We start from the raw sequence: 22,655 nt of genomic DNA on the forward strand, positions 1-22,655 counted from the left end.
AATATGACGGTATCAGAGCCTCTTTAGGGCTCCCTCTTCTCTTTCTCAACCGACGTCATACGACCACCGGAGATCAACTTCTGGCCACGGGCGAACGACGATTGCTCTAGAAATCAACTGGTTGAAGACACCATGAACGAAACACTGGTTGAAGACACCATGAACGAAACAGATAACTCAGAGGGATTCAATCAGAGACTAATCCAGTAAAGCTCAATTACACATATTTATGTAGATATTTGTATCTAATTGTGTGAGTGCATTTGTATTAGTGCTGTTCACTTATGTTTATTGGACTTTTAATAGTTCAATTATTACTTTGTTTAAGCTAGAACTTGGCATTCGAACTCGGTTAGGGTTGGTTCTTGTGTTGTACCGAGACGGGGTTAAGTTTTGATGTATTGTTTTATTTGGGTTGTTTCAGAGAAGCTCCCCAGTTAGGTGCCCTATTGAAAGAAATGAAGGATGGACTAGATGTAGTGAGAAGTAAAGTGCAAGCCATAACTGCAAAGGTAAAAATTTCATCTTTTGATTGGGCATTTGAGGCATGTTGCTCCCCAAAACATGAGCATATATTCACTTTTAAACTGGAAAAAGGAAAACAGAGAAAGAGGTGAGTATTGTATTGTATTTTCCATTGTTCCTTTCGGATGCCAGTTCAAAAGCATCAAGATACGGTCACTTTCCTTACCAATTTAACCTTGTGATTAACACTGCATCATTGCAAACTCCTTGCTTCTGTAAATAGCACATGGTCAATCCACCATTAACACATCATGCATAGATGGTAATCATACCATCAGTAATCCCTCCACGGTTCGTACTACCTCAATTACTACCAGCATTGCTCTTAATATCATTGCTCTCTCCAATGCATGGTTCAAAGTAGCAATTTAGTCTGCACATTTTGTTGTGGAGGAACACCGATCAGACAATTGTTCTTCCTGCATATGAAATTTTCGTTTCAAACAGTTTCATTGGTGTGCTTTATTTGGGATTTTGCTTTGTAGAGGTTATATGACATCTCTTGTTCATTTTTCTCCTACTGGCCAGTATATGGGCAATGGTAAACCGTAGGTTTGATTATTTGGCTACAATAATGAAAAAATTTCTTGTTAGGTGAAAGCAAACCATTATCCAACTGCTGATGGGATAAGTTACCTCGAGGCCAAACATTTGCTGCTTCTAAACTATTGCCAGTCACTTGTCTATTATTTGCTTCGCAAGGCAAAAGGATTATCAATCGAGGGACACCCTGTTGTTCAGAGCCTTGTGGAGATAAGATTATTTTTGGAGAAGGTATTGATCAATTTATTATTGTTTATGTTACGTCTGTTCTTAATCAGTAACTCACGAAATTCACCAGCATTTTGTTTCATTCAGGTTCGTCCAATTGACAAAAAGCTACAATACCAAATTCAGAAGCTCACAAGGGTTTCAAGTAGTACAGTCGATAAAGGAGGACTGAGTGAGAAGGAGGAAGATGCAACTGCAACTCAGAAGGAAGAGGATCTGTTGAAATATCGGCCAAACCCAGACATGCTTGTGAATATAGCTCCTGAGGTGAGTGAACCATATTGAAGAATTACGTCTACATTATTTATTTTCTTAGCATTATTTTTAACGTTTATATTATCGAGGAGATTAAGATACTAAGGAATTCAACAATTATTTAAGTTTGTATATGAAGTTGACGTGGTTGGTCATGTCTGCCACATTTTCCTAAAATTCCTTCTCCATCAAATGTGATAGGATGGTGTTCATCTGTATCGACCTCCGAAATTTGCCCCAACTTCTATGGAGGAAGAGAAGATCTCTAAACAGGAAAGAAATGCACTGAGGAAAGAGAGACGAGATGCGCGACAAGCTAGCCAGAGTGGATATGTGAAAGAATTGATGGACGATCTCGAGGGAAGACCCGAAGAGGTATGTTGAGGATTTGCATTAACTGTTTGCTAATATTGGATGACTGCAGTATTATTGAGTTGATTTTCAAGTATCTATGGATGAAATTCAGGTGAGAGAAGTTGTTGGAAATGAAAGTAGGGAAGTTACCAGATATATGGCCAAGATGGACGAGCGGGCCAGGCAAGAAGAGGAGCTTTTTACGCGTGCTCCTCTCACCAAGGTGGAGAAGCTGAAAATGAAACGCGTGAAAAAGTCGGGAAACGGGTAAGTGCAGTAAAATGTGAAAAATAATGTAATGCAGTCTTTCCAACCATGCTCCATACGAGCTTATTAGTCTCATAATCCTGAACTCATGATATTTATGTTTCCCTCTTTTCCACACAACCTGTAAATCTTGATTTTCTCCGCTTATTTGTTCCCGTATGGTGCCTCATTATTTTTTTGTACACAGGTTGGATGGTCTCACGGACAGCTTTTATGATGAAATTAAAAGTTTACCCTTGGAGGACAATGCTAGTGAGCAAATGACAAGCTTTGGTACTCACAGGGGTGGGGAGAGAAGACAAAGGAAGTGGAAGGTAATTGAATAAAGGAATTTATATGATATTTGTGCGTAGAAATTATCCGCCTTGAACTAATATGCATTACTTTGGCTATTATTTTGCAATTTTTGCTAATGCCTTAATTAGCATCCTTTCCAACTTAGGCTCTGTTGGTTTCGTTGCAAAACATTATAATCATTTTCCAGTGTTTTTGATTAAGAGGTAAAGTAGACAGAGCCTAAGTGAATAAGAGGTCAAGTAAATATATTACTCATTTTATTGCAAATGGCGGTAAATGATTTACGGTGACAACCTCCGTAAGTCATTTTTGCGCCCTTGCCTGAATTCGACGTTGAGTCCACTGACTATTCCTTCACCCCTACCCCACCCATTACCCCATTACCCTTCTACTGAACTTTACCGCACCCTTCACTCTGTCTTGAACTCAGATTTGTTCGGAATTCAGATGCCATCGTGCAGGAACCAATTTTTAACATATGCTCTGAAATGTATTTTTTCAAGTGTCAAACCAACATACAAAATCATTTACGTTGAAACAAATGGAGGCTTAGTCTTCTAATGACTTATCTACTAGCTTTGAAGTAAGAAGCACCTAGTTGCATTGCTTGATGAGGACAACAACTATAATGGGTTTTGTTGGCCTAAGGGTCTGAACAACATTGCCCGGAGATCTACCTTAGGCCTGTCATCCATATTTCAACCTGATCATTAATGTAGATGAGTAATGAAGTTACCTCTCGATCTCTAGTTCTCTACTACCTCAAGCTTTTAGATAAGCTAGTTGTCAGGGACATGGGTTGCTGTCAAATTTGGGATTGGGTAGGATTTGAGACAGCATGCCTGGTTGTTTGGAAAATTCGGTTGTTTTGACGGGTTCAGAAAGCACAAGTAAATGGACCAGCCTTGTGAAGTAGTCACCAACGTGCACACACTTACAGAAGTTCAAGCTGTTTCGGTCTGTGTATAGTAATTTTCAAATTTATGTTATGGAGTAATTTTGATTGTAAATTAGTATATTTTGTAAGCCTATCTTTTGCTTCAAATTCAGCTTTTATCCATTGCAAATACATTTTGAGAATTTGTGCTTAGACCTTTCGACTATTTTGCTCATTTCAGAGGAGGCACTAAGGAGAAAGCTCAGACTCCATTTTTATTGCTGTTGGAAAATATGCAATACCGCCTTTTGAGTTGTTTGCTAGTAGAACTGGAAGCTTATATTGGTGCGTGAAATATAGGTTTCTAACATGATTTGCATGTCATGTATCTGCTGGCTCTGGGATCTCATTTGTCAGACAAATTTTGTTCAATGTTAAAGAGGACTTGTTGGTAATCTGAGTAACTTGCGTCAAAATTTTATGGGTGCACCCGAATTTCGACATGCTTTCTATTGGTTGGGCCACTTCAATGCTGTTTTATTTCTGAATGCTGTCTTTACTTGATCGTGTTATTTTATTTTTGGAGGCCTATGTTTATCGTGCACATCCGTAGGGGAGTATGAAGAAGTTCTCCAGTGGCTGCAGGACTCTTGTAGCATACTACTCCATTTGCGAAAAAAGTTTTTATTGAGTGCTGTATACCGACCTTTCTTTTCGTTCTTGTGTTCTTATATGGGTACTTCTATGGCCGGTAAACCAAAAAGAAAAGCAGATATTTGATCATTCTTCCGCAATTTTCAGCCCGGTAACATGTTAGAGCATGTACACCAACACTTGGTAAAATACCTACTAAAAAAGGTACAATTTTCATTTTATCTAACCCATTTTTACCTTCCACACCACAGCAGCGGTAGAATTTTCTCCCTATCCTTTAAATATTAAAAAATAATACAATTGCAGTATATATCTATTATACATGCATATGTACTATATCTACATATACCTCATACCTCTGTTATATATAATCCTCTGTTATATATAATGAGATGGGCTTCGTTTAGCCTATAAACGAGATTGAGGAGGTGTTCGGAGGTGAGATTGAGGTCATCGGACCTCCGACGAAGATCAATTCCAGCGATCGACGTCAATAGAAACCCGTTGAAGAACAAAGACGATTCCGGCGAACTCCGTTGAAGAACAAAGACGATTTGTATGTGGATCTAAAAGAAGAAGTTTTGTATGCTTGCAGTTCAGTTGATTTCTAGATCGTTCGTGTAAGGAGAAACCCAAGCCCTTATTTGTTGGAGAGGAGGAGGAGGAAAAAGAATAAAAAAATTGCTGCGCGTGAAGAGTAGCTTCAGTAAAGGTAGCGAAGCATTGTTCACAAATGCATTTTACAGCGCCTTTTACTTAAATCTGCTGGAGCCCCATTTTGGGGACTTAAATAGGTAAAATAGCTATAAAAGGTTGTTTACCTATGCTGGCTGGCTGGTAAACTTGCTCTTAGTTTCTTTCACTATAGTTGCTCTTTACTTTGCTATATCCTTGATGAACCCAATGTAGTACAAGACAGATTAATGGTTAGGACAATTGGAAAGAAGATAGTACTATTCTTCAAACATGCATCTACTTAACAAGATTGAATCCAACTTGAAAAAAATAAAAAATGTACCAAACCAAATCAAACCAAACCGAGCCTTACGTTCCAATCACTTGGGGTCGGCTACATGAATCCGTTTCCTCCATTGAACTCTGTCGAGTGCCACAAAAAGTAAATAAGAATAAAAATGTAAATAAGAATAAAAATGCAAAAAAGTAAATAATAAACCATTGAATTCTACCATGAAAAGAAAGGACCTGCTACGATGTCCAAGCGCTGAGAAGGGAAGAAGAGGCATGGTTCCAATTTGAGTGTTCTGCATATTTTGGCCATTTTTTCCAATTGTACCCTCCCATCTGGTGAGGTTGTGCCTACCGGCTGGGGTTATTGTGGTCATTTCTTGGGTTTTAGTGGTGGGCCAGCCCTACTTTTTGGTATTAGGTGAGGAAGGATGCAGGTGGGAGGTGAATATAAGTGGTGGACTGGTGGGGGTGTTCTAATTAGGGAAAATGATGGCAACAACGTGTTTAATAATTAATTGTATTTATTAATGACATTTTTAATATTAATAAATATTTTCAGTATATTCTTAACGGATATTAGGTAAGAATCCGGGCTTCAAGACCGTGACGTGTTTTTTTTTCTTTTGACGTAGGTATATTGAAGGGGATTGGGGATTCCTGCAGTATATTGACGGGCCTAAATTCCTCCATTGGGCCAGGCCTAAATTTCTGGGAGAATTTTTCATAAGTCCATTATAGCAGTTTCATAACCCACTAAGTCCACTTTTAAATTTCATAACCCACTAAGTCCACTAGCCTACGAAAATACTAATATAACCCTGTAGCCCTAATCACTATATATACCCCACTATAGCAGTTTCTTTTTCATTTCCTTCAAACGGGAGAGAGAGAGAGAGAGAGGAGGGAGCCGCCGGGACAAGCATCTCGACTCAACCTCCTGTCGTCACCGCCGTTGCCGCCCACCTCCAGTCGCCGTCACATCCCATCCTAGCCTCCCGTTCCCGTTGCCATCGCCATCCACCTCCTGTCGCCGTCGCATCCCGTCCCAGCCTTGCCGTCGCTATAGCATCTCACCTTCACGTCACCTTCGTGTTCGACAAAAGTATAGGTCGCTAGCATGTCACCAAACGAGATCTGCACAAATCTCTACGAGATCGCCGTCCTTTTCCACCGTCATCTTCATTCCCACCACTGCCGTTGTTTCAACACAAACAGGTAAGTCAAGTTTAATTTAGGGTTGAACATATAAGGTTATTTGTTACTATTTGTTCAGATCTGGTTTGGTTAGGATTTTGGATGAACTTATGAGATCATATAATGTTATATATGAGCTTCTGAAATCATTTTCATTGCAGTGGAATAACATATGATGCTATCTGTTAACATCTGAGTCTTTAACATATAACCCTAATTACATACCGACTGTAATATAAATAGGTCAGGTTCTATGGCCGAAATTACACCACAAGTTCTTGAAAATATCGTTTTGTGCCGTGGGGGCTCCGCCCCTACACCCTCGGATGTAAACATATAACATTAGGTTATAACATTGTAATGCTATATGTTATTACGTAACATTATATGACGTTATATATTCTTCTGTTGGTTGTTTATAAATATCATTTTGTTCTTTGAAAATGTATGGTATTTTATCATTTTGTTCGATTGTCATTTTGCTCTGTGAATATATATGGTTATATATTCAGGTTTATAAGCCGCTGCTCGGACTTATTCAATAACATAAATTTAGTAGTTTATTAATTTTTGTATATAAATATATGTTATTTTTATTTGTACATATAACCATATTATAAAAAGATATGATATGATCTCCGTATATGAGACACATATACGGAATATATACCATTAACCAAATGATGGTTATTTGTGTATCTAACGTTATTGTTTGGTCAGTATTCACTGAATTTCGTGGAAATATGTGTAAATATAAGGTTATATGGCAATACACTGTTGTGTGGTTATATGTGGACTTTTTATTTGTCAATCTGTTTCAATTCTTTATGTCGTCAATTGGTTATTTGGGACAGATTCAGACATTTAAGGTTAAATGTCGATACACTGTTGTGTGATTATATGTGGATTGTTTATGTGTCAATCTCTGTAAGTATATATTGTCATATGCCAGTTTTTCTGAACATATAATGTTATATATCTGAATCTGTATATGGTTATTAGAAGCAAGTCATTGATGCCGCTGCGGGGACCAATTCAATAAAGTAAACCATATAACGTTATATGTGTGTTTCTGATAACCATATATGTCTATAACAGAGTTTAGTTTTTTAACAGATAACCATAATGACACTGTGCTGATGGAGTTAATGATGAACTCCAACTTCAGAAGAGTCCTCCACATCAAGTCCTTCTACCAAAGATACATGATGAACTTGAAAACCCACATCAAGATCGTTGAGTCTGAAAAGACAGCCAATGCCATTAGATTTAGAATTTTAATTTATTTAAAGTCTTTTGGTGTAATTTATTTATCTTGTTTTCATATTGCTATTCATAAGACTTTGAATCCATTTTGTAGATTTGTCGATCAAATTTATAACTATGTAAGCCTCATAAATCAATGAAATTGATTTGTTATTCATGTTCTGAATAATACCCAAATAATGGTATATGTTTTTTTTTTTTTTTGGAGTTTCACTGCACAGAAACTCACATATAACATTATATATTTTACTTTATTGAACTGGTCCGCGCAACAGCTTCACTGACTCACTTTTGATAACGTTATATATTCAACCGAACCACTAATCAAATGTCGATTTCACATTTAATATTGTTATATGAGGCAAGGTCAAAATTCTATTTTTTCTGATGAATGAGTATCTAATGTTAAATGTATGTTTCTGGCATGTGTATCCCTTAAAAAAAATGAACATATGACATTTTATAAGGTTAAACCTGAACAACCAAAATCATTTTAGGTTTGCATCTTTAATATCGTTATATGTGATCTTCTGTCATGTGCGAATGAGTATATAACGTTAAATGTGAGCTGATGAATAAGTATATAACGTAAAATGTAAGTATATAACGTTAAATGTGAGCTGATGAATGAGTATATAACCTAAAATGTAAGTATCTAACGTTAAATGTGAATTGTTGAACGAGTATATAACGTTATATGTGATCTTCCCTCTTTCTCTCTGTCACAAAATTCCAACGTCACTGCCGTAATTGGCGTGATTTCAAAAGTAGAAGGGATAATGGGCTAAATGGATGAGATTTGAATGGAAGGGTAATTCTGTCAAGCACTATTTCTCTTTTTAAATGTAGCGGACTTTATGCCTTACCAAATATATATTAGTGGACTTAGTGGGTTAGAAACTTGATCAGTGGACCTAGTGGGTTAGAAACATGTTATAATGGACCTAAACCAATTTTTTATAAATTCCTTCTGTGGGACCCAAAGTTCAATCCCATTTCGAAAACTCGTAACGTACACTGGATTTTGCACTGATTTCCCGCCCTATATATCGCTCCCTCCACTGATCAGTGAAGTCAGCTTCTCTCTCTCTCTCTCTCTCTCTCCCCGGTTAGGGCTTCCCATCAAGGATGAAACGAAATCGCAAGCTCAAGAAACCAGACACGTCTTCCAAGGTACATTCGTATCATCTTGGAACACAGTCTCTCCCCTGCATTCAAAACCCTAACCACTTCCTAGCACTTCAATACGCCAAAGTATTTGCTTGAATCCACGGCAACATTGTTCCTATAACTTCACCAATGCGATTCCCTCTGTTTGTTTTGGTTTGTAGCTAATTTTGAAAGAAGTGATTGGATCAATGGACTTTTGCCTAAATTAATTTTTTTCTAAACGTAAACGATTTAAAGTGAATTTTGTTTTTTTCAGTAGTTGTAGGATTAATTGTTCCTCTCGTCGAGAGAAATTTGAAAAGTACAAAGATATAGAGAAACGTAGAAAAAGTTCATATATTGACACGAAAGATAACTTTTTTGAACTCTTACCATCTTTAATCGATTAAAAGTTATTTTTTATTTTGCTTTTGTGAATATTTTCGGAATTAATTGTTTGTATTGCCGAGAGCAAACGGAATAGTAGAGAAGTATAGACTCAAGTTAGCTCATACAAAAATGACACGAAAGACATCTTTTTTGAATTTTTTTTCCATATTTAGTGAGCTTTTTGCGACTTTTGGTCATAATTCTTGACCTTTTAAAGATTAATACAAAATTTTGACCCGAATCTAAAAAAAGACTAACAAAAAAGAGTGAAAAAGAACCCCTAAATTTAGGCCAAAGTGGACTGATACTCAATTCACCGATGTACTTGCTTGCATATTCATATAAGTAGACGGCTACATTGTTGTTATAGCTTCACAATGCGATTGTCAACAGTTTGTTTCGGTTTTGCAGCTGATTTTGAAAGAAGTCATTGGATTGACTACGAAGAATGCGAATGGATTGGCTTCGAATACTTTCAGCCCGAACTGCGTTTATGTGGCGGGGTGCGTTGTGGTGGTTTACAATGTGGAATTGGACACCCAATCCCACTTCATGGTGTCCAATAGAATGCCTAAGCCGTTGAGCTGCGTTTCCATTTCCAAGGATGGGTGCTTTGTTGTGGCTGGAGAGGTAGGATTTATTGAGTTGGGTTGAATTGTAGATGTTCAATCTTATCTTATGAACAACAAAAATTTGAGTTAGCTGTGTCAGTTTTCTTGGGTTTGGGGTGATTAAACTTGAAGAAAATTAGAGGACTTTGTCGTGTGCACCTACTGTAACTATGAAGTTTTTATATTTGAAAATGATGTCAATAGAAATAAGAGGCCTACTTATACAGAGAGTAAAATAGGTAGGCCTTTCAAAAGTATACAGTTGCAGTTGAAATATCTGTGGTGGAGTGCTGGAAGAATAGTTTACTGACCTCTTCCTTTTCAGTGTATTTTCATATTGTTTGCCTGAATTTGTTTAACATAATGTTGCAGTCAGGCCATCAGCCTGCAGTGCTAGTATGGAACTGCGTGAGCATGGCTTTATTATCTGAACTGAAAAGCCATCAATATGGAGTGACGTGTACTGGTTTCTCACCTGACGGTTAGTTTAAACAGTCAGTTGGATCTTCCACACTTGCAATATGTTTTCGTTATACTTCTCGCTCCTTGTGGAAATGCCATCATGATGATGATGTCTCCATCTTTTTTTATCCTTTTGTTAATGAAGCTTCTTATCCTTCCTTTATAGGCAAATATCTAGTTTCTGTTGGCTTTTCTCAAGATGGATACATTTGCCTCTGGGATTGGCGAAATGGGATGTTAGTTACAAAGGTTAAATCGTGTTCACCTTGTTCTTCTGTTGAATCGGTTTGCTTCTCATCAGATGCAAAATTCATTGTGACTGCTGGGAAGAAGCATCTGAAGTTATGGAAAGTTGGGATATCGATAAGAACTCGTGCAAATGTTGGGGTCAAGTCTTTGGTTATGCATGGGAAGCCCATGAATATTGGTTTCCAGAAAGGATACTCATTCATAGCTGTTACATCTCCCTTTTTGATTAACAGTGGCCTTGTTAGCAGTGATCAGGCTGGTGAAAATTTACCTATCTATGGATTGACCGATACAGGTGGCTTAGCTTTCGTTTCTAAATATTTCTTGTGTTTTAGATATTTCATGTCTTTAAATACTCTTTCTTTCATTTACAGGTGTTTTATGCCTTCTAAATTCTGGGTTGTCTATACGAAATTCAGTGGACTTGAAGGTACATGTAACATATGATTGCTAATCCAATCAAGTAGTTGATACGAATGCCAGTTGTTAAAAAATCTAACTCAAAACAAATTGCCAATGAGTGGAGAGGCCGCCCCGGCTCGTGTACTAGTTTTGGAGGTTATAACTAAACAATGTGGGACAAGACGTACTAGCCAAATAGTTACGGGCTTAGTGCTGGTGGAACGGTGGTTGTAGTTTCTGTTTAACTTGAGCTCTTTTGCAACTTTCAGAAGGTAAACCTGTCCGCATAATCTATGCATGTCACAAGCTATTTATTTTCTTTATCTGGCTATAGATACTGGTACTCATGCCATGAGTTGCAGTGTTGCGTACAAACCATGAGTTGCAAAGTGGGAAGTGAAACTGTTTCTTGGGAATCATTGTCTTTTTTTTTTGTTTTCTTTTTGTTCTTTCAGTAGTAAAGTGTTCACTTACTGTTCTTCTAAGATGAATAAGAAATAAAAGTGAAAAAAACATAGAGGGCACCTGAATCTGATCACGAATCACGATTATGCTGCTAATTTATGGCGTAAAACACTAAGATGTGTTGTGTATCTTGAGGAATTCGTTGTGCTTGTAGTTGCATCCTCAGGTTTCTCAGTATAGCAGTTTTTGCAATTATGGCGTCCATAACTGGATGCTAAGACAAAGTGATACAACTATGATTATTTACCTGACATAAATGGAATATTTTGGAACACCACTTGCCTGCAACTATCAAGTTGTCATAGCTCCTGTCTCCTCTAATGTACTGAGATAACTTGCTGCAAACCTCTTCAGGATATCATTCACATGATGGCTGTCACCTGCTATTTCAATAATTTGTGGCACCTACTGTTCAGGTTAAGAAAGCTTTTGCACTAACTGCATCCAACAAGTTGATTGCTTGTGCATGCAATGATGGAGTCGTAAAACTCTTCACCATCGAGTTCCTTAAATATTCTGGAAGTTTACAATACACTGAGGCGAAAAGACGTGGGACGGCAGACAATAAAGAGTGCCACGGAATAACCAGCAAAAAAGAACTTCAGTCGTTGTCCGCTCTTCCTCATGCACTTGCTTGTCAATTCTCGACCTCCGAAAAGCTTGGTTAGTAGGCTGTTGTCATAGTTGGATTCACCGTTTACCTATGGTCATTGATTAATGTCTTTGTTTACAGTGGTTGTCTACGGAGACCACAGTCTGTACATATGGGACATTCGTGACGTAGACAAGGTGATTGCTTATATCTTGGTATTTCTCACCCATTACGTGTTTCTCAATATGGTCTTGGCTTCCTTTACCATCCGCCCTTTCTCTGAATTTCTGATTGGCTTATTAGTAACCTTTCCCCCCCAAAAAATCCAGGCTACCAGGTGTTGTGTTCTAGTTTCACACAGTGCATGCATATGGGATATTAAGAATCTTCCCTGTGAAAACATGCATGATTCATCTTTGGCATGTGCGGCTAGAGGTTGTTCGGGTGGTGTTTCTTTTGCAACATGTTCAGCCGATGGTACCATAAGGTTTTGGGATCTTGCATTGCAACTTGTTACCTCCGTGAATGACCCAACTCTTGCTACAAGCCACAAATTTCTATTGACTAAGCAGGATAAAGCTACATGTTTAGGTAATCACTGTGTTGTAAAGCCTCTACAGGGGCATGGGTTTATATGTCATCTGTACAAGTATATGTATGCTAGATATGTTGCTGTTAGATTATAGCTGTTCTCAGTTCTTTGATGTGTTTCTATTTCCATCTGCAGTTAGTGCTGGAGTTTTTGAACAAGATTCTGTGGAGCTAGGAAATACCACTCCTGGGTTGCGGTCAATGGCAATTAGTTCAGATGGACATTACCTGGCTGCTGGAGATTGCCAGGGTAACCTCCATATCTATAACATACACACGTCTGAGTATATCTGTTTTCAGGTAAATGTAGGCATGTATCTGAAATGCCAAAATATCTGCCTTGTTAAACACTAACAACATGATGGACATGGGGTTTGATTTTTCTTATTCTATGTGCTTTCAAGTCTACACAAATGATCAGTTGTGTTGGGGATTATATGCCAGGATACTCATGATGCTGAAATCTTGTCATTAAGCTTTAGTTCATCAAGCAAGACGAACGCTAAATCTGGAAAGAGTTTAGAAAGCCGTTACTTTCTTGCTTCTGGGGGACGAGATCGGATGATTCGTCTTTACGATGTCAAAAGGTTAGGTAGTAACCCGTTTGAGATTTTCAGGTGTAGAATGTATCTTTCAATTCACCAATTATAGTTGTTTTCTCCAGGAATTTTGATGTCATTGGAAGTGCCGATGATCATTCAGCTGCTGTCACATCTGTAAATCTGACTAGCAATGGCTGTAAAATTCTAAGTTGTAGTGCTGATAGGTGAGTTCCTTTAAAAAAAGGTTCAAGTTGTAGTAGGGGTAGGTTATTCTTATACGGCAAGATGGTTCTTGGAAAGTTTCATATGCCCTTTGATTGGAAGAGAATAAGCGGTATTCTGATGTTGCTTAGAATGATCGCTGAGGCCTCTTCTAACTTCCAAACAGAAGAAAGAGAACTACTTGAAGAAACAGGGCGTAACCTAATGAATCCAAGTCAGCTTGAATTGAATTTACTATTTAGATGAAGCCTATACTCTTCCTCCCAGCGACTGTGTTGGTTAAGTTGTTGAATTCAACAGATAACTTGGTTCAAATTTTTATTGTGTTGTCTGGTGAAACTGCCTGCCTCTGATCCAATGTTTTGACACATCTTATCACTGCAGTTTCTATAAGGCCAAATGGCAGGCTTCATTTCCAAGTGCAGTCCGACTACATCTATGTGATGTTTACATGTCTGTTTCTTGTTGTAGGGCTCTGGTTCATGACGTAGCAATTACAGAAAGTGATAGTATTATTTGTGATCTTTATCATCAAATGGAAACTTATGGCACTGTCTGTGACATGGCTGTAGATCCTACTATGGAGATTGCTGTCACAGTGGGGCAGGTAAAAGGACATTTTTAAGTAAACAAAGTGTCAACTTCCTTGACTGTCTCCTACTACTAGCTGTAACACTGGTCATCTCTTGTGCACCATAGACACTGAATCGAGGCTGGTAGTCTGGCCTTGCAATGTAACAGAAGTATATAATGAAATTCTTGTATAGTGGCTGTTACTTGGGGCTAATGAGTAAGTTCCACTGACAGGATAAGAAGATAAATGCATTAAAAATTGCTAATGGGAAGCTTATTAGATCATTTAAGCAAGAGGGCAATTTGGGAGACCCAGTAAAGGTGAGCTACGTAAGTATAGTTAGCTGAGCATGATCATACCTTCATCACGATGATCTAATGTTGTTACAAACTTTTTTGATAGGTAATTGTGGATCCAAGCTGCAGTTTTTTGGTTTGCTCTTACTCAAACAGGTCAATCTGCATTTATGACTTATTTACTGGGGAGATTGTTGCCCGAGCAGCGGGGCATGGTGAAGTTGTAACCGGCCTCATTTTTGTTCCTGACTGCAAGCACATTATTTCTGTGAGTTATTACCAAAATGTTCTGTTTATTTATGTGACTTATGCTGTATTGCATCTATGTCATGATAGACTTACCTACTTTTTTGATAAACTTACCTACTTACAGGCCATCCCTGGTTATACGTGCCCTACTGCCCTTAGGGTGACATGTCATCTAAGGTTTCACACTGTTCTTCTTGTCGAGTTTAACTATATTGGCCAAAAGAGACCTACAAGTTGCATTGTCATTGGACTGTAAAAACTGGGGCCACCATTCCCAATAAAGTGCCGCCACCTCAGTTGGTTCGCAAGTAGAAATTTTGGTCCAGAAAGCTTCAGTCTCTAGTATAAGGAATCCAACAGCTGTAAAACAATATCCCTGCTGTTTAGCCCCCATACTTGTCGAATTTCATTCAGACGTTCATTTCTGTTTTTTCAGGGAAAATGAGCAAATCTAGGAATGCTTCTTTGTTTGTGCTTGCTTCTGCTTCCTTTTACCCCTTCTGTCATCATTAATGCTTCATGATATTTCAAAATATTCAGGTTGCTGGTGATGGTTGTATTTTTGTTTGGCAAGTGCCTATTCCTTTGTCTTCAAAGATGCTGCATAAAATTAAGGAAAAGGCCACGCCATTTACTCCAACAAGCGTTGTTCAGCCTGTATCTTTAAGTGGAATCAAGTTTCATGAAGAGGATGACCACCAGTGCAAAATCCGTCCTGAAGAAGTGATACTGCCAGAATGCTCCAAAACATTAAGCCAAAAACATTTTTATCAAAGAGTTAATCTTCCAGAGACTTCAGCATTTAAGTTTAGCATTTCCAGACTCCCCAAGTGGGCACAAGCCAAAGTAACTAGCCCGCGGGTCATGTCTATAGATCCAGACTATATCTCATCCCAGGTAATCCTAAATGAGAACATGTCCAAAGATTAAAAACAAGTAATTTAGTTGGTAAGGTGTCACTTAAAATTCTTGAATCTCCCCACTTCTGTTATTTGTTTTAACTCTTTTTCTTGAGACGGTTGAGTTGCCTCAGGATTCTCAAAAAAACTGATTTTAAAACGTTCTCCATCCCCACTCCCAGAAGGAATTCTGTATGCTTTGTAAAAATGTTTTACAGTCAATAAAGTTTCAAGCACAACCTTGTTCTCCAAAATTTTAACAGTAATCCCCATTATGTGGACTCCTACGTGGCAATACTCGTACCTTCCCTCAATGAAGTCTTTAGATGCCTTATTCTTCTCAACCAGACTATTTAAACTTCTTGAGCTTATGTGTGGAAGAAAAATGACAGCTACCAACTAAATTTCTGATAGTGGTTTAATGTACTGCCTAGGGTCTTAACGTCTATTGATCCTGAAAGGATTAACATGCTCTGCATATTTGAGGTTCTGATTTATCTCTATTCTCCTCACTTTCGATGTTGATACCAGCAAGCTGGACTGAAAGTGTTCTCTCCCCTGCCCTCAGTTGGCAGTCACAGGGGCTCTGACGTTCAAACTCCGTCTACGCATGACGTCAAAGGAAGTGAGCCATTTCTTGGTAGCATGTCGAGATATTCATCTGACAATGATACTACTGGCCATGGTTCTCGAATGCCCCAAGAAACCCATAGGTGAGCTTTCATTAATTTTGCGAGCTGATTTTTGTTCTGTGAATGCATAGTTCTTTAGTTCATGTTCTCATGGTTTCACTTTTTTAATTCAGGAAGAGCTTTGCTTTGGACAGGCGTTGGTTCACCATTCACACTGTTTGCTTGGATTTACTAAATTCCCCAGTGGTTTGGGACACGAAAGAAATGAAGGAAATGAAAGCGCCAGTGACAGTTCGAAGTATGTGCAAGGCAACACTGTTATTTTCAAATCATGTCGTTTCTATCATATGCACTAATGGAAGCAAGAAGCATGACGAAGGGAGACGTTGATTATATCAAGTTTCCAACTAAGTTTCATAGCTTGATGATTCATGATGTGCCCTTTTGAGAACAACCAGAAGTGCCCTTCATTCTCTCTGACTAGCTTTGTTATGCAACATGTTCCTGTGCTATAAATAAATAAGTGGTTGGTTAGCTTCAAAATTTTCGTGCACATACTGCCCAGATGCTTTGTCAGGCCTGATTTAGGGTTAATACATGAGTTACTAGCTGGCCTTGGTACAGTTGCTCTTCGTTTTACATACTCTTTAATGGTAGCCATTGAAATTGTGCTGCCATGCGAAACTACATTATAAGTTTGTTGGTAATGAGTAATGACATTGCAGTTCCTGCCTAGGGGAAGTAACCAGTCTATAAAATCAATAACAAAGCGAGGTATCCCTGTTTGTTCCAAGCCTTGAAACTAACGTTTGGGTACACAATCAACTGACTTTGTTTCTGTTGGGGATCAGGGGAGTCAAACGCACACAACACAGAGACAAAACGTGGTTCGGCTGGAATGCCCACTTCTCAAAGAAAACACAAATGTACAATAATATTTGGAGGGGATCACAACACTCTCAGTCTCAGAGTCTCAAGTCTCAGCTCACTTTCTCACTCTTGCACTCCGGTTCTCACTATCTATGTAACAGCCTTAAACAACCATACTTTACCAAGGGTACTAAGATTAGATTATCTAGGCCAAAGGGGGTGGGAGCGTGTAGCCTTCAACTGATGGACATGGCACACCGACCAAAACCTCCTTCAATGTCCTGCAGCTCTGTATCTTTTTTCTGTTGCTGTGCTTCTTATTAATCCAGGCTTCTAGAAGATGATTTTTGGCTTACCAATAATCCACAGTTTCTGATTAATCGTGTTGCCTTACCATATTAAAATGCACAATGACTGGGAGAGCAAAGTAGATAAAAACCTAGTCCTGACTCCTGAGCACTGCAGGCAAAGACAATATATAACTCAGTTATTAGAGATCGTAGGGGAATTTATTTCATTCCTTCTATCCTGTCTTAATTGTGCAGTAATTGTTTTCATGCAGACAAAGACCGAGCTGTGGAGATGACAAGTGATATCGAGGTTATTGAAGTCTCATCCAGGGATCCTGATGTGAATAATTTGGAGGTATCTGCTTTTGGGCTTAGTAATCATGTTGATGCGAAAGTTGCCTCTTTAACAGAACAAGCTAGACAAAACAATCCTGGTTCAGCAAGCCATAACAGTGACCGATTCGAGATAGATAATGCTTGTGCATGCCAGGAGGTAGCCATTTTAGAAGTCTCAGAACCATTTCAGTCAGAAACAACTGAAAATGCAGTACAGGCAACGATAAATGTCAACACCTCATGCATACGATCTCGAGAAAAGGATCCATTTAAGCGGAACCTTGGCCATTCGTCAGCAAAGATTGAGGTAGGCAGTGTCCTTGCATAGGTGATCAACCTTCTCTAGATAGTAACTTGAGGAAGTATAATACTCACTCACTGTTTGAGGTTGCAGGATGCATCCAAATATGTTCCCTTGCTATGAGGGTTAAAACGAACAACTTCTAGATAGTTTTCTTAACTGGAAGAACTACATTTCTGTTTCAACCCCCAATTGGAACTTAGAAGTTGATGCAGTAAATTACTTGTCAACTGCTAATCAAAATTGCTTTAACTCATAATTGGGTAGCTTCAGCCATTTCTCCTAAACCAGTAATTTTATGAATAATACTTCAAAGTTTAGGTATGTAGTATTGGTCTGCATTTCCTTTAATCTGAAGTTCTGCGGTTACATGTTTGTTTTCCTCTGTAATTCTAGCCATAGATGGATTAAACAACACCCCAAGAGCTGTGCAAATTTTTTTTTTGGGTCCAAAATGGCTATTGATGTGAAGTCAGATTAATATGTGTGCTTAGTTTTGTGTTTACGCTTCATGGGAGACGACCTATTAGTTACATAAACATTGCACGAAGTCTATCTTTATGTGTTTTCTGTGTTTAGACAGGGGAAAGGAAGTCGTCAGCAAGGAGAAGCTACTCGGGACAATTCATTCTGCGACAGGACCTTCTTAGAGGCCATAAAAATCTTTTTGAAACACCCATTAGGGATTTTGGTGGAGAAAGTATGAAACAGGAAAAAGAATCAACCTCGTGTGTTATGTTGGGGGATCTTTCAGTTCTGGTCCACGAAGAATCACAAATGATAGAGACTTCTGAACAGGTATGTCCATTTTCCATGATTACCATGAAGCCATCGGCAGCTTTACTTTCTAAATTGAGTATCCTGGAGGAACAATCAGACAAGCATAACAGAATTAAGAACTAATGTTGAATCAAGACATCGTTGAGATGATAATCATATATGGTTTTTTAAGCTTGGTACTTTGGGTCCATTTAGTTTGTCATGTTTTTAAACTCTCCATGCATTACTGAGGAAGTGAGAATAATCAGTTTTAGATTTTCATTTCCCTTGGTACTACCCTAGGTTGGCTCTTTTTATTTGAACCATCTTAACAGATTTGAATAATTATAATTCTTTGGGTAACACTTGTGTTTTGGAGGAAGTCATTTTAAGATCACTGTGATTACAGGACCCAAAGAACTTGATGCCACAATTGGTGGGGTCACATAGCGTTCTCTCGCTAAGCGATTCGGCCGATTGCTCATCAGGTTACATTTCCGGTAACTTGGAATCTAGTTTTGAGGACTATGAGAAGCAGAATACAATCATCGCATGTAAAGAGGCCTTGCTCAATTTGGAGACAGCAGCTGATAATCTATTCCAGCTATTTTGTAGATTAGGAACTCTGGAAAACGGAGAAGAGATTACAAGAGTATCTGAGGCTCAGTTATACAGTGGGGCTACTGAGATCCTTCCATCAATATCAAAGAAAGTTCATGCAGTGGCCAAACTAGTACAATCTACCAACAATCCCAGAGGGGAAACTGACATGGACGTTTCAAGATTTGAACCTTTATTAGGAACGTTTGCCGAGAGTATATCTCAAAGGGTTGTAGAAATACTGAAGAACAACTGCAGCACTCTCTGACATGATTAAAATCAACCACTTGTGTACAGTGTTTTGATAGATTATTGCGCTACCATTCAAGGGACGCTCGCTCTGATTTCACAAAGGATTACTACAAACGGCAAGACAGTAAGAAGACATATTCAGGTACTTTTCTTCTGATAAGTGGAACTGTAATGGATTTGTTTTGGTTAGAGATGAAGATTCTTGCTTTAAAGAGGTTACCAGAAAGAGGACTAGTATTACAGCAGTTGATGTTGGAAAAACAGTATATGCATGAACACCTTCTGTTGGAATTTCGAAAGTACAAATTACAAAATAGAGAAGTACTGAAGGTGGAAATGTGTACCCAGTACTGAAAATACCCAGAAAATAAGCTAATACCTAAGGAGAAATCCGTGGCAAATTACAATGCTATGACACCATAATATTTCTCATTGTTAGAAACTTACAAGGTAATGTTTTCCTCATTTTCCATTAGTCTTCTGGGTTGCAATATGCTCTCATTTCTTTCCCAAATTCATCATGTCAGTTCTTGCACGTGGGGTAAAAAATTCTGGCCCAATTTCTGACCTCTTCCTGCCTAGTAGGCAGCAGGCCCAGTTTCATTGCTTAACCTCTAACAAAGCACGAGTAAATAGACAGAGCCCAACCTACATTGCCTAATATGTAAAACCCAGTCTGGATAGTGCTTTTTGGGCCCAATGGAGCCCAAACTCCACTGAAATGAATACCAAAATATATATGGAAACCCAGTCTGGGTAGTGCTTGCTGGGCCCAATGGAGCCCTCAGTTTCTCATGGAAATAGAGAAATGAATACCCATGTTTTGGTAGCATGCACTGAATTCAACAGGGCTGGGCTCCATATCTATGAAAGAAATCTCCCCAAAAGAAAGTTAACAAAAATTGGATCTTTCCTGTTCGAACTCACCCTTTTCTCTTTCATCTACATCCTTTCCAACTCCCAACTCATTGGCCTCTCCATTTCACTTTAGCAGTAAAAAGGAAAAGGGGAAAGAAAAGCAATGTCCATCTATGCTTTTTCCCTATCCCTTCAGCCTTGATAACCATATTACACTGATGATTTTCATGCAGTTTTCTAGTATAAAAACTGTACAAAAGCTCTTTTTCCCTTTAATTTTTGTAATTTCAAGGCATGTCTGCGAACAATGCTGTTCTCCAAAAATATTATAATAGCAAACCTTAAGATCTGTTGGAATTTTGTAAATCCCTAAGAAGGTATGCCTAGAAGTTACCTTCTTGCCTGTCTTGCTTTAGTAACATGCCAAACTCTACATTCTTTCTTGGGATTCCTTCCCTGTACATGTATAATATATCATATAGCCTTTCATTATGTTTTATGTAGTTGTAACGGTAAGGCCATGTGGTATCATAAGAGCTACTCTATTTGTACTGATCTTAGAATCTTAAGACTTAGATTAAACCGGAAATCATATCAAGTTTGGCGGGAAGGGATAAAAAGGTCATTTTGCATTGCTTTGTGGCACATTCAGTTGGATTCCTCTTCTTTCCACGTGCATAAAGAATTTGAAACAGAAATGCCATGTAAATGGAAGCTATATTACTGTTTCCTATTGAGGTAAGATGTGAACAAGGTTTTGAATAGGCATGTTGGGTCCAAAATTAAGATTTTTTTGTCCATGTGGTGGGCTGTCCATTCACTAGTTCTTTACTCGTAAAAAAGTCACTTATTTATTTGCACTATTATGTGGGTGGGGTAAAGGACTCAATTGGATAGTCCTTTTGCATTCATTTATATATCTTTGGAATGATGGGGCTCCCCTTTTTCATTTTCTTTACCCCTACAACTGCATTTGCATACTGATTTTTCTTTTTGTTTATTGCCCCCAAACAATGGAACCAGGTCATAGTTCTATTAGAACCAGATTAGAACATCTTTGTCATAAGCATTTTGTTTGGGTAATTATGGACATTGATGCTCTGAGGTCTATTACAAGACAACATTATTTGACATAATTGCTTAAGCAAAAAATTTGGAATCTGGGTGCGCGCGTGCGTTCTATTCTTTGAATTATGCCATTTAGATGCTAATCTGATTATTTTTTTGGGTCACAGTAACATGATCTCAAATGCTTAAAAAAAATTGCATTCATGCTCCTTGATGTAGTTGCTGTCCATTTGTGATTGCACCATGGATACGGTACATGGCTTTTTCTTAGATAGGAAATTTGTAATTTACTAGAGAGTTTCATAGTTTTAAGGAAGAACAGAACATTTAAATAAGGGGGAAAAGGGTGCCCTCCAAACCATGATTGTCTTCCCATTAATGGACCCCACTACCATGTGCTAATTGTCTTTGGAGCTCCATTTTTGGTAATGCACTAGGATAAGCAAAACCTTTCTCCTTTTCCCTCACCTGTCCCATGTAATACACCCCTTTGTTTACTTTTTGTTTACACGCACCTTGACTAATCCCTTCCACGATTCGGTCAAAGGTAGGCCATCCACGTCAGGACTAGGAGATTCACAAGAAATTTCTTTTTTGCTCCCTGACCCCAAATGAGACAATAATTAAGGGACAAAGTTATGATATAAAAAGGAGCATGACATCTCATAATCACTCCAGTAATGGTGGCATAGCATCCTCATATTACCATGGGGATCTTATCACTGTCATTTGTCTTGTACTATATAACTATGTCCATGTTTCATATATGTAGAGACAGTGTTCTTGTTTAAATGCTTAAAGTGTATTTCCTCTTGTTCCTTTCATGTAGAAGATGACAAAAGAGTAAAGAAAGGAAGGAAAGCTCATTCTCACTGCAATAAGATCAGAAGGCAAAACCCTACTGCTCTCTGACCATAAGAATCTGCAGTTTATAAAGAATTAGAAGGGTAAGCTTTAAAATATTGCCACAGATTTAAAAAGTGACATAATCTTAGGCTTTGCATGCTTGTGACAGTACCAAAGATATGTCCAAATGCTACTTTGTCACAATATATTAGTATTCTTTAAATTGGATCTGACATAAAGAGTATTTGGTGTGAATTTCCCACACATGGTCCTATGACTGAATCCTGCAATAATTTCAAATGGTATTTGATATATTGAACATGGACACCAAAATCAAAGAACAAAAGTATAACCATACTACATTATGAGCTTTCTTTAGTGGGATTGGTTTGCCCTTTTTGACATGAATATTAAACCCACGTATAGGTCTCATAAGTAGGTTTTTACTTTGTAGAGCATTAAGGTATCTCTAGATCCTTTACAAAAAAAGAAAAAAATGTATCTCTAGGGTAAACTCTTTTGTGTTGCTTTGGTATTCAGTTTATGTCTTACATAAATAATGATCAATAAATGTGAAGTAATTTCTGTTTTGCCTAGGGAAGTTCAAGGATGCTCTTGTATCATTATCACGTTTAAGTCTCAACTCGAGTGTAATCCTTTCATGTAGGGTCCATGCATAAACCACGTCTCAACTCGAGTTTTATTTGGTCCATGCGTGGGT

At 38.2% G+C, this 22,655-nt stretch overlaps 2 protein-coding genes across 2 annotated transcripts; both read left to right on the forward strand.

Annotated features, from left to right (window-relative positions):
* The first annotated feature begins 145 nt into the window (after positions 1–145).
* Positions 146–3,803, forward strand: LOC131326895 (uncharacterized). The gene is made up of 8 exons (XM_058359801.1): positions 146–206; positions 425–512; positions 1,120–1,299; positions 1,384–1,563; positions 1,753–1,926; positions 2,018–2,172; positions 2,360–2,486; positions 3,588–3,803. The coding sequence occupies exons 1-8, from the start codon at positions 160–162 to the stop codon at positions 3,597–3,599; spliced, it is 963 nt and encodes a 320-aa protein (XP_058215784.1). The 5' UTR covers positions 146–159; the 3' UTR covers positions 3,600–3,803.
* A 4,592-nt stretch (positions 3,804–8,395) lies between these two features.
* Positions 8,396–22,219, forward strand: LOC131327099 (uncharacterized). The gene is made up of 21 exons (XM_058360096.1): positions 8,396–8,602; positions 9,380–9,598; positions 9,952–10,060; positions 10,208–10,585; positions 10,665–10,720; positions 11,574–11,820; positions 11,891–11,946; positions 12,079–12,340; positions 12,477–12,640; positions 12,785–12,927; positions 13,005–13,106; positions 13,576–13,711; positions 13,912–13,998; positions 14,081–14,242; positions 14,764–15,120; positions 15,654–15,835; positions 15,928–16,052; positions 17,187–17,557; positions 18,131–18,349; positions 18,720–19,304; positions 21,918–22,219. The coding sequence occupies exons 1-20, from the start codon at positions 8,558–8,560 to the stop codon at positions 19,176–19,178; spliced, it is 3,879 nt and encodes a 1,292-aa protein (XP_058216079.1). The 5' UTR covers positions 8,396–8,557; the 3' UTR covers positions 19,179–19,304; positions 21,918–22,219.
* The last annotated feature ends 436 nt before the right edge of the window (positions 22,220–22,655 follow it).

Source organism: Rhododendron vialii, chromosome 5a (assembly GCF_030253575.1).
Source record: "Rhododendron vialii isolate Sample 1 chromosome 5a, ASM3025357v1".
Lineage (NCBI taxonomy): Eukaryota > Viridiplantae > Streptophyta > Magnoliopsida > Ericales > Ericaceae > Rhododendron > Rhododendron vialii.